This window comes from Hibiscus syriacus, unplaced genomic scaffold (assembly GCF_006381635.1).
Source record: "Hibiscus syriacus cultivar Baekdansim isolate YM2019G1 unplaced genomic scaffold, ASM638163v2 tig00111941_pilon, whole genome shotgun sequence".
NCBI lineage: Eukaryota > Viridiplantae > Streptophyta > Magnoliopsida > Malvales > Malvaceae > Hibiscus > Hibiscus syriacus.
The window spans coordinates 67679-81029 of record NW_024063217.1 but is presented as its reverse complement, the minus strand read 5'-3'; the positions used below and the strand labels follow the sequence as shown (position 1 = coordinate 81029).

The 13351-nt window shown below is 35.5% G+C and overlaps 1 protein-coding gene and 1 pseudogene across 1 annotated transcript; both read left to right on the top strand.

Moving 5' to 3' along the window:
* The first annotated feature begins 784 nt into the window (after positions 1-784).
* Positions 785-2651, top strand: LOC120173126 (fructose-1,6-bisphosphatase, chloroplastic-like). Its single transcript, XM_039180395.1, has 4 exons — positions 785-1312; positions 1624-1851; positions 1937-2443; positions 2536-2651. Exons 1-4 carry the CDS (start codon positions 881-883, stop codon positions 2605-2607), a joined length of 1239 nt encoding a protein of 412 aa, XP_039036326.1. The 5' UTR covers positions 785-880; the 3' UTR covers positions 2608-2651.
* Positions 2652-7337: 4686 nt separating this feature from the next.
* Positions 7338-9584, top strand: LOC120173140 (annotated as a pseudogene).
* Positions 9585-13351: the final 3767 nt, after the last annotated feature.

The following is a 13351-nucleotide window of genomic DNA, read 5'->3' as shown; positions in this document are numbered from 1 at the left end:
TTTATCTGAGTGACATGAAATGACAATGAAAATTAAATGACGTGAATAGTATAGATTCTCTACAAAGCATGAATTTAAAATAATGTAGATCATCTTCAATCTTTTACACAACACACGCCAAATTATACCCAAATTTTTCTCACGACCACATTATTTGATATTCTCATTTTTTCTCACTTCTCATACATCAAAACCTTCCCACTAAACCCCTATTTATACTAAAATCATCTCTTAAAATAGTCGTTGGAACTCGTCGTACCGGCGTGACGAGTTTCATTAAATTTAAAAAAAATTGTCCGTTTACCAACGGTCGAAAATTTCAAATTTTTGACCTATTGGAACTTGTCACCCCGACGTGACGTGTTCCTTGTCTATTAAAATAATATATTTTTTACAATGTTTTTTAAAATTCCAAAAAATTTATTTTGCATGACGAGTCCCTGAAAATATATTAAATATATTCGGCCCCAGAGACCCACTTCCACAGCCCATTAAAAAATTATATCCCACATAACTCATTACTTCGGCGTGACGAGTTTCAGCTACACTGTAAGTTTTGCCGTAGATCCCAAAATAAAAATGGAGTTAGCCTATTGGGCTGAATAATCGGCCCGTATTAATATTTCGCTAATTCGGCCTAGTTTGTATGCCACTTGTAAATTGTGGACACCCAGGGATATTCAATTGGGGGCTATTAGAATGAACCATGATCACAAAAATGGAGGATAAGTGGGGTCACATGCTGACAAATATCGGTTGGGAACCTCACAGTCTCTCCTTCAACATCCACAACACAACTGTAACACAAGATATAGTAATAAAAAAGAAGAAAATATCAATAACAGGAAGAGAAAGCAAATTTAAGCAGAAAACCGAAATAATGGTTGCAGCAGCGGCAGCTATGGCATCATCTCAGCTACTGATATCAAGTTCACGCTCTTTGTCTCGGCTGTCACCTTTTCAGCTATGTGTCTTTGACTCCAAAACTGTTGTGCCATGCCCCACCAATGGCAGTGGCAATAACAGTATCAAGAGAAGGCATGTCAGGTGCATGGCTGTGGGGATATCACCACAGGCAGAAACAAAGAGAAGTGGGTTTGAAATTCAGACGCTAACAGGTTGGTTGTTGAAGCAGGAACAAGCGGGTACTATTGATGCTGAGCTCACTATTGTCATTTCCAGCATTTCCATGGCGTGTAAACAGATTGCTTCTTTGGTGCAAAGGGCTAGTATTTCCAACTTGACTGGTGTTCAGGGCGCTGTCAACGTGCAAGGAGAGGACCAGAAGAAGCTCGACGTCGTTTCTAATGAGGTCTTGTTATCAAACGCTATCAACCATGAGTTCATCTTATCTTATCTTTTCTATTTTGCAGTTAAACAGCATGTCAGTTCTCACTTTAGTTGCCTGTTGTTTATATTTTATTCCTTAAAACAGGTTCAATTCGAGGGACATGCAAATGCAATTGATTGTTTTCACTTCAAAGACCTAGCAGCCCTGCTTTTTTTTTCAGAAAATTAATGAAGAATTCTTGAAACTGACATTGCTTTTGCTTAGACTGGTTGACTGAAATAGGCAAATACTTATGCTACCGATAAATTTGATTAATTATGTTCCATTTACAGGTATTCTCCAGCTGTTTGAGATCAAGTGGAAGGACTGGGATTATAGCATCAGAGGAAGAAGATGTGCCAGTGGCAGTAGAAGAGAGTTACTCTGGAAACTATATTGTGGTATTTGACCCACTTGATGGATCATCCAACATTGATGCTGCTGTTTCCACAGGTTCCATTTTTGGAATATACAGCCCCAACGATGAATGCCTAGCGGATGTTGATGAAGATGATTCCACCGTAAGTACAAATTTCCGGCCTACATGCAAATTTTGAGATATTTTTTACCTTAAGTAGTCTTAATTGTTTCATGCATGGCCTGCAGCTTGGTTCAATAGAACAAAGATGTGTTGTGAATGTGTGTCAACCAGGGAGCAATCTGCTAGCTGCTGGCTACTGCATGTACTCGAGCTCTATAATCTTTGTCCTCACATTAGGGAATGGGGTGTTTGCATTCACCTTGGATCCAATGTATGGTGAATTTGTGCTAACTCAAGAAAACGTTCAGATCCCCAAAGCTGGAAAAATATATGCATTCAATGAAGGAAATTATCAATTGTGGGATGACAAGTTGAAGAAGTATATTGATGACCTCAAAGACCCTGGTCCCAGTGGCAAGCCTTATTCTGCTAGATACATCGGAAGCTTGGTTGGAGACTTCCACCGGACACTGCTATATGGTGGAATCTATGGTTACCCTAGAGACAAAAAGAGCAAAAATGGTAAGCTGAGGCTCCTCTATGAGTGTGCACCGATGAGCTTTATTGTGGAACAAGCTGGTGGGAAAGGATCCGATGGACATCAAAGAATCCTTGATATCCAACCTGTTGAGGTGATAAACACTTAAATTACTACTACTTCTGCGATTTCCGTTTTGCTGTTAATTTTTGTAACTAGTGTTCTGCTTTTGTGTTCTTCTAACAGATCCATCAACGTGTACCACTTTATATCGGAAGCCAGGAAGAGGTAGAGAAACTGGAGAAGTATTTGGTTTGAGTAAGATGCAAAAGCAAAGAGAGTATTGTTTTTGTTTATGGATATTAAGGAAACTTTAAGCTGTGCTATTCAAAATGAAGAAAGAATAGTTCTTATTCTGTAAATTTCATAGAATTCTATTGTTGGAAGTGGCAGCATGTTAGAAAGGGCCATTGAACTATCTTTGCATTTTAAGAAATTAATATTCATCAATGTCAAATACGGGGCATGGATATAATTAAATTTTTCTAATTTTTATTGGGTTTACAGCAATCTTTTCTGCAATGTTGAATGCTTCTGAAGGTGACATGGCAAAACTGCCGGTTAGATTAAAAATAGAATGATGCCAACATGCATGGAAATGCAATCCTTTCTGTTTTCTCCATAGTTTTACAGACTGCTCAATTGCATTTGGCAAATGCATATTGTCGTAACCGGTTTTCGTCCGGGCACGAAATTTTACTTGGCAGGAAAAGTAATGTGAATAAATGGTTTTAAAAATGTTTTGAGAGTCGCCATCGGCTTTTTGGGTTAGGTAGGTCGAATACCTAAAAAATTATCTTTTAAAAGAGTTTTTAAGAAAACATCAGTTAAAAGATAAACTGATCTACATTTTAACCAAAAATTCATTCTTTTTAATAATAAAAAGGGATTCGTGGTCGATTACGTTTGAGGAAGGATTAGCACCCCCACAACACCCAAAATTGGTACTCATTAATAATAAATTATCTCTATTATTGAAAATTTAAAAATTTAAAAAAATATTTAATTTATAATCATGTTATTTCAAATTTATTAATATAATTTTAAGAAAATATATTAATAAGATATTTATTTACTTAGAAATATCATAAAAGGACTTTTAAGTGCTTTAAGACAGTCCATTTCTTAATATTAAAAAAATAAATATTAAAATATGATTATTTTTCTAAGAAAATAATTTAAATAAAACAATATATATTTTTTGATTTTTATAAGTAATATATTTATTTATTTAAAATATCATAATAGGACATCTAGTTGCTTTAAGACTGTATTTTCTTTGATATTAAAAATAAATCAATATTATTATTAAATAATATATATATATATATATTTATAAGACTAAGATAAAAATTAAATAATAATTAAAATATAAAAGTAATAACAAAATAATGTTGCAAATATATAATGATTAAAATAAATTAAATTAAAAGCAATAATATTAAATTGCAAAATGTATATATAAAAAAATCAGGGTCAAAAACCAAATATAAGTGACTAAAATATAAAACTCAAAGCCCTAATTCGAAATACATAAAATATGGGTATTAAAAGTATAATTTAACCATAATAATAATATGTGACTAGAATATAGAAAATTAAAAATATAGGTGTAAATAATAAAATAAAAACTTATGGTAAAAATAAATAATGATTAAATTATAAGCTATAAAACTTAAATGCTTTAACTCAAAATATTATAAAATTTGAGCGCTAATAGTGTGATTTAACCTATATTAGTTATTCGGGATTGAAATATTAAATATAAAAATATGAGGGACTAAATGTGGTATTTATCCTAAATATATATACTGGAAAGGACTAAATCATAATAAAATAAACTTATAAGACCAAATTAAAATAATTATAAATTGCTTTTAGTGACTAAATTGCAAAGATTATAAACATGTAATACTACGGAAGAGGTTTACCCCTTAGGGAAATTACAGAAACACCCTCCCCAAAACAACGTCGTTTGGGAGAGGGTATTTAAACCCTTTAACAAGCCCAAAATGGCCATCTTGTTTCATTTTTATTTTTGCATTCTCTCTCGAGTAGAGAGACTCTATCGCCTCTCTCTAAGTTTCCCTCATCGGAGGGAAACTGATCTCGGCCGACCGCCTTGCTCCACCGCCGGCCACCTTCTCACGGTGGCCAGAATTTACAAATTCACCTTGACTTAAAGATCTAAAAACCCCAAAGTCGAATCTAACCACTTTTTCTCCTAAAAACCCTTAAAATCTCCTAGATCTAGGTTTATACTTTCGGTTTTTCGAGGGTTCAACGGCGGTTTGGAAGATTCCGATGGTTGAGGTAACTTCCTTTTCTTTCTTCTTTTTTTCTTTTCGGTTTGATGCTGTGGGCTCTGTTTATTTGCCGTTGGTTGCTCTCGTCTCTGCTTTTTTTTTGCCTGTTTGGTGGATTTGTTTCTCTCTGTCCCCTCTGTTTGCAGGTGTGGTCTATGGCTTTTATAGCCATCGACGGTGTGGCTCTCGGACCGGTCCCATGGGTGAAGTTTGGTGAGTCACCGAACTATGTGGTGACTCACCATATAGCTTCGACGTGGGTGGCTTCGTGGCGCTTCTGGAGTCTTCAGCGAGGCGGCGGCTTGGTGGCATTGTCAGAGTGGAGCATCTGGCAGTGGAGCGTCGGCATGGAGGCGGCTGTAGAAGATGAACAGTTGGTTGGGGTGGCTGGAATCTTCAAGAAACCCTAGAAGGGTTAGGGTTTGTAGGGCCTGGTGGGTTGTTATAAAATTGGGCCTCGTTTTGGGCCTAAAATGTAAATAAAATTATTTATATAATAATACTAATATATATTAATAATAATAATAATAAAATGATGAAAAAATTAGTGTCTACAGTTGCCCCTATTTGCTCATTCTTGTGTTAACAAGAATAGAGCAAAGACGAAAAAGACAATAATTTTTTCATTTGGCTTCTTTTGAGTAGGATGGAAATGTTGAAAACATTCTGCCCAGAGGCCTTCTGAATGGCCCTGAGGTCTTATCATCTTGCATGTACCTTACAGATGACCCAGAGGATTTAAGATCAAGAAACCTTTGAAAATCAGTTTCTTAAAATCTCATTTGAAAACATTCTGCACTGTAGGTCTTATAGATGGCCCTGAGGTCTTATCATCTTGCACTGTAGGTCTTACAGATGACCCTGAGGCTTTAAATGTCAAAAAGCTCCCAAAGGCTTTTTGAAAACATTATGCACTGTAGGTCCTACAGATGACCCTGAGGCTTTAAAAAAATCAAAAAGCTTCCGAAGACTTTTTGAAAACATCATGCACTGTAGGTTTTACAGATGACCCTGAGGCTTTAAAAAACATCAAAAAGCTCCCGAAGGATTTTTGAACATCATGCACTGTAGGTCTTACAGATGACCCGAAGGCTTTAAACAACATCAAAAAGCTCTCGAAGGCTTTTTTGTGAAAACATACTGCACTGTAGGTCTTACGGATGTGGGAAATAGTTTACTAAGTAAGAAACTATGAAAATCGTTTTCTTACTATTCAACAATTTCATTTTTAGAAAAGATTAAATGAGAAATTTTAGAAATCGTTTTCCCATTGAAATAACTTGTTGATTGGGTAACATGCCCCATTTTAAAATAATGTTTCTTCTATGGATTGTGTCCATCTATTCTTCAAATGTTTGTGTGATTCTTGCATTTGTGGTTTTGAATTCTATCTTCTTCTTGTAAGGTATTTTTCATCATGAATCTTCTTTTTCATACGAAAATCTGGAAAAAAAACCTTATGTTTGAATGTAATCAAACGTATCAATGTAATGCATTGTCTATTGTGTAAATGATGTTCTTATGAATGCATGAATGTTGATGCAATCTTCATTTGACTTCAAAGTGGTGAACTTGGTCTTCCTTCACTTCATCATTTATTGCCAGGGTTACCTTTGGATATCAGTGTAGCAACTTATGCTATCAAGCTTGTATCTCTGAAGAACCATCTGATCAACTTGTATCTTTGTGTCTTATTTGCTTTATGAAAGTCTTAGAAGAAATGTTTTATTTATGGAACTCTTGCAGTAATCAGAACTATGATCTTGTTACCCCATTTTTGTCTTTAATAACATCGTCTTTCTTTGCTTGGACTTGTGTAAAAAATAAAGCGTCCATCTTTGAAAAGAGGATCTATCATCTTTGAAAAGAGAATCTATCATCTTTGAAGAGTGTAGATGTAGATATGTCTGACTCAGCGGGGATTAATTAGGAGAGTAGAGTATGTTCTAATTTGACTTTTGAAACACATCAAATGAGGATTTATCCTAATTCCTTTCAGGTCTTCACATCTAATCAGATCTCGAACAAGGCAATTTGGACTATATCATATCGAGATGCTTAATAATAACCTGTCGTTCAACCTAAGTTGGATCCACTAGTTTCTTGTTGTTAAACTTTCTGCTTCTCTTCTGTGGAAAGAAATCTTCATCATATCTCACTTCTGACCTTGGGGTTGAAGAAGTCAAACTTTATTTCAGATCAATAAATGAAAACATCATATGATAGCAACATTGGTTCAACACCATAATCACTGGTTCATAAAATATGTGACAATACATTCATCATTTCTCGTGACTTCTGCCTGGATTTTCGTAAAGTTTTTGACAACACATTCATCATTTTCTGTGGCTTCTGCACAGATTTCTGATTAATGAAGCTCTTTGCACAGTATTCAAAGCTTTTGTGTGATGTCACAAGACAACTTGAGAACAAAACTCAGTGGGAATAGAAGCGAGATGCTGATGTGTTTCATGGCCAAAATGTTGGTCAAATTCACAAAATATGCTAGTTTCGAATTGAATAAGAGATACCAACTGCTTTTAATATCATCTTGAGCGAGGGCAAGTGTGATATCGATCACATTTTCTTTCGTAATGAGTGTTGTAGGAAGTAGAAACATATCAGCTATAAGAGCCATGTACAGAAGGGAGTTCATGGAATTCTGGCTGATAAACTAAATAGATGAAAACCCAGTTCAGTTTGACTGGCAATGATAACCCTAGTAACAATGGGAATAAGGGTAATGTACGTAAGCCGAGCCTCCTTCTTTAATGTTATCAAGTAAGCAAAAACTGTTGTGAAAAACAGCTTCGTAGCCACAACAGTATGATTAAAACTAACTGACAGAAACCTTAAAGAAATATGTCCAATCATTACTGACACACAAAAGATCAAACTCGAAGCTAATATCTTGCGAAACTGAACCTTGGATCAAATGGTCTGTATGGGGACCATCTTTCTCCTTGCTGAGTAGATATTTGTTCAATAACGTGATCCTAATGTAACTGCCTGATGAACGAAGCAATTATGTATAGTCAGCTCGACTGCCACTGCTTCTCCATTTTTATTCTTTATACCTTTCTATCTCATTGGAAATATTTTCTCAAGTCAATGATCTTTCCATAAGATGTTATGGATCTTCAACATGCCCCAACATTGACTAATACAAACATTAAAAATACATCAACATTCTTGATTCTGATTGAAAGGGCTTTCACCATGCTCCATCATTTGCTTCTTGTTAATCTGAGCTTTCAAAATGCCATACCATTCTATTTCTGGTTGGAATGGGCTTTCAAGATGTCCCGCATGGATCTGTCTGAATTGGGCCTTTAAAATGCCCCCAACCTTCTAAATTGTAAGACTTTCTTTCAAAGTTTGTTTAATATCATGATCCCCACGAAGTTTAATTTTTACAATGTACTGTTGTGGGCACTTGCGATTTTATCTGTGCCTCAAATTTGTTTATCATGAATACTCTCATTCTGATGTCACTAAATTGTAGTTGTCAAGTAACTTGAGGAATTCTCTTCATGTTGTCATAAACTTAAGAAGTAATCAATCATTTTGACGGAAATGTCTGAGATATGTGCCACTTTTGAATGAAGTGCCTATTTTTGGATCTGGAGGGATCTAGTCGGACAGAGTGGTATAAATCGCTTGGTAATTCATTCTAGGCTGACACAGTGAACCTTGTTTTCAGTGAAGGCTATTGAAAAGTTCGCACCCATGCAACATGTTGATTCTGATAACCACTCATCTGATTATGAAACGATCTTTCAGGATGATTTCACAGATATTGATAGTTTTTCTGATACCGAGGAAATCTTGAATTCTGATTCTGATGAGGAGAATAAACTGTTATACTTGACGAAAATGGGTACTCAGAGTCTGAGGCTTCAATAGCCATTGAGAGATGTGGTATCGGATTCATCAATTGCAGAGTTGACAGATTTTATGTGTTGCTCATATGGCTAAGGCTGTTGACGCACTTCTTTGGTAGAAGATAGGAAGCCATTATGCAATGATCCTAATTAAAAGAAAATGCGAAAATCAGGCCATGACATTTGGAAAAGGAAGAAGCATGGGAAGCTTGAAAAGAAGCTTCTTAATGAAGATGATCATGCAATTCATCTTCCAAATCAAATGATTGATTTTGGGGTTTCTACCAAACCAGATCAGATAACTCAAAGAACACTTCCAAAATATGTTATTGTGCCTCCTTATTTCTACTACGAGAACGTGACACTTGCTCCAGTTGGTGTTTGGACCGAAATGTCACGGTACTTAGACAATGTAGAGTCAGAGTTTGTAGATTCGAAATATTTTTGTGTTACTGCAAGGAAAAGGGACTATATTCATAATCTGCCAATTGAGAACATATTTCTTCTTCTTCCGCTTCCTCCACGCACTATACATGATGCTTTTTCATTGGCAAAGAAATGGTGGCTTTCCTGGGATCCAAGAACAAAGTTAAACTGTTTACAAACATGTACAGGAAGTGCCAAATTGACAGAAAGGATCCATAAGGCTCTTAAAGCTTATGACGATGAGCCACCTTCGAGTATCCAGAAGTATGTTCTTGATGAGTGCTGAAAATGGAATCTGGTATGGGTTAGAAGGAATAAAGTTGTTCCACTTGAACCTGATGAGGTGAAAATGCTTCTAGGTTTCCCTAAAAACCATATACGAGGAGGATCTACTAGAGACATGTTCCACGATGGTATCAATGTCATGTCTCTTTTCTCTGAGATCAGTGATGCAGAGGTTGCCTTCTACTGTCTTGGTATACATTTGGAGACAGATGCTCAAGAACTGAATGGTGATCGGTTAGAGCAATTGATGAGTAGATTTTGCAAATTCGACCTTGTCGTCGGTGGCATTCCATGTAACAACCTTACCGGAAGAAATAAACATCATCAGGATGAACTAGAAGATTTTTATTGGTGCATTTCCTTGCAATGACCGCTACAGTGACTGTCTCTTCTGCTACTTCAAGATACACACTTACATATCCCACTCTTCCCGAACCATAGAAAGGTTTAGTTGATAGAAAAACTGGTTATATTTACTTTTAGAATCCTGTAACCCATGTTACCCAATATGAAAGGCATACATGTGTAGAATTTGTTCCAATGTCTTATTCTGTTCCTATAAGTTCTCAATTTCAAGTTCAATAATCTTCTGAAAGATATAATGGATATAATCCTGACAAGGAAAATGATCGGCATGGAAGAAGTATCAATGATGTGTCAAGACTTGAGCCAGTATCACGGTATAACCAAAGTGCAAGTAGGGGACTTGTTCATTCCCATAATACACCTTAATGGGACTGGTAGCTCTGTGATATAATCTTCTAGAGAACATGAATTGATGGCTGTGGAAAATAATTTGTTTGGTGATGCTTATTGCCCTCAGCATGAGATAAGTGATAATCTTTCTTGATGAATTGCTAATAATGTCACAAGAGAGCGTCATAAGTTCAATTCTCCAAACTCTATGGCTTCTTGGACCACTTACTTTCAAGAAAGTGAAGTTCTTCATCATTATGGCCTTGTTCATTCTTTTTCTTCAATAGAGGTAGAATAGGCAATAACTTGCTTCAAGGACATTCTTTATTTGAGACTATCCTATTTGAAAATGTTTTTTCTCCTTTCTTTATCAAAGAATGAAAGAATTTTGTAAAATGTTGCCTATAACAGGTTCACAATAGAATCAAATCATAAGCATGAATTTAATGAATATCAAATAAAATCAACTACTCTTTTAAATCATTCAAAAACCATAGTCCTATGGCAAGTTTCAAAATTATTGACTGATTTAAGGTGTAGGCTGATTATGGTAAAGTAAGGTCTCTCAGGTTAGTCCAGCATATATGTCTCTTTGGGCTTCCACTAACTTGAAGAAATGATTGTTATGCTTATCTCATAGAGATACTTTTTGATTCCAGAATCTCAGGAACGTCTTTGGGATGTGTGGTGCTTCATTAAGAGCTTAAGATCATCTTTTATGTCATTGTTGCACCATTCAATATTCGATCTACCTTTTCAGGTTTTCGACTTGAAACCTCATTTGGTTCCAAGATGTTATTTAAAAGTTTACATCTTGAACCCCTCTTTTATCATTTTTCATACCATGCATTAAAGATTTAAAAAAACCAATTTTTGCAAATAAAAATCAATCTTGAGAGGCAGAATGAAATATGAAGATAGTCTCTTTCACATAGAAATCCATGTATGATTAGAATGGACTTTTCAGGTACGTAACGTAGGCCAGGGCTTATGGTTACGAAAGAAAGAGATAAATAGGCTCAAACAAGTGTTTAAGGGTAATTGAACCAATGATCAATTCATTCTGATGCATTCAATCTTGCCTTGTTTGACTTGGATCTGCTTTGCTGTGGGGTTTTCCATAATATTCATTCATCACCAGCATTTCTTGTGATTCTCGTTGAATATGAATCTTTGAACTTATTACACTTGATCAACCTTGTAACTTGAGGCTCAATGAGTCACCCATCTTGATTCAATTTTTTCCTTTTTTTTCTTCAATTGCTTTGAGCACCTCTTTTTCCTCTTGTATTTCAAAAATTCTTTCGTTATTCTTGAATGGATTGATCTTCAAGCACTTTGTATTTGACCTACTTTTTAGTTCAAAACTCTCTTCATTTTATGAAGACTTGCCTTTGTAATTGACAATCTTTATTCTTGTGAGCATATATCCTTCTTTTTGCCCCCCAATGTAGAGGGTGATCCTTGGTTAAGGTTGAATCAGAAGAAAATATTATAGGCTCAAAAGGGGACAACAAGGGATATATATACATATATTTGAAAGGATAAATGAAACAATGTCGTTCGTCATCTCATACACGGAAGCCTTTGTAAAAAGAGATATCCCCAAGGGGATGAATATTCAAGATCAATCTTTATGAAAACAATGTAATTAATGCATGATATATTTATCTAAATCAATCTTTTTTCTTCTTCTTTGGGTATGCCCCAATCACTCGGAATTATCTTCTATGATGCCTCATCTCGTTTCTTCTTGCAAGAAGATTCACATATAATTTGAAAGTTTGGTTCTTTTTGAGGTCTTTTGATTTCACTGTACAAAAATGATGGTTTTGTATTTGGAAGGAAAAGGTATGACTTTTGAAGTCGTGTATGGTGTAAGGTTATAAACCAATCAACTCTACCCAAGAAGGTAAACATCTGGATTTGGATTTTCAAAAACAGGTAGAGACATTACTTCAGAATCTCGGATATTTGTGGGGTTAAGATTTGGTTTTAGTAAGGGTCAAGTAATTGGCATTGGATGGGATATGGAATGTATAATTTTACCACTTGCCAAAGATCTATAATTCTTGAAAAAGGATATTTAATCTACTTGATACTAACAAATTTCAAGATTAAAATTTAATTCCTTGCTCATAACTATAAAAGCAACACAAATTTATTTACTGCACAAAAGGCGAAGAAAGGAACAAAAAACATATTCAAAAAAGATGCTGAAAATAGAAAGTACTACAGTGGTAGATAACAACTTCCACTTGTTTATTTATCATGCCTCTTCATTCCTTCAATGTTGGGTGTGTAACTGGTCCAGGATTTTCATCCTTATTTACTCCCCATTTTTTGATCATTTCTTGTGTCAAGACTCATTTGTCAACAAGCATCTCTATTTCTTTTAACAATAGCCTACAATTGCCCGTGGAATGTCCAAATACCCCCAAGTGGAAATCAAAAACACTATCTTGATCATAGCTATGAGCAGAAGGGTTTGGTTCCATTTTCATTGGTCTTGGAGTGATGTATTGACCTTTAATTAAATGAGGGTACAAGTCTGAAATGGAAGTTTGGAACACCTTCAAAGTATTTCTTGATCGTGTGACTTTCTTTGATCGATCCAAACAACTATTTGCTCTTTTTCTTTTGCAATTGCGGGGACTCTGGATGCGACATTCATTCACATCATCAGCTTTTGTTCTTTGATCCGTCGGGCTCTTGGATGTGACTTTTGAGTTTCCTTCGTTGATTACATTTTCAATTAATTATCCACTTGTCACAAGATTCTCGAATTCCTTCATCGGATTTGCCTGCATTAATTCGAAGAAAGGAGCAGGAAGGGAATCACGAAATATACGTGATATCTCTTTTTCTAACATGGGAGGTTGAACTTGTGCTGCCACTCCTCTCCATCTTAAGGCATATTCCTTAAACCCTTCATTGGCTTTCATCTTTACTCCTCGAAGATCCATACGTGTTGGAGCTAATCCTTTAACATACCAATATTGTCCCAAAAATATATCAGCTAGATCAAACCATCTCTTGATTTGTTCTTGGGTCAACTGATTATACCAGACTACTGCTGGTCCAATGAGGCTATCATGGAAGGAGTGAATTAACAGATCATCAAAACTTAAATATCCTTCTATTTTTCTGCAAAACATTCTCAGATGGATTAGTGGACAACTGGTGCCATTATACTTCTTAAAATCTGGCATTTTGAATTCATGGGGAATAACCAAGTCTGGAACCAAGCTGAGCTCTCTTGCTTCTAGTTCTAGTGGGATGCCCCAGGGTTTATTATTATTCTCGACTCTTTAATCTGGCAGCATGGTTGCTCTTTATCAGTTATCTCTTCTTTATCAGATGGCATCCTATTAATAATTTGATTTGGTCCATCTGGTACTGAAT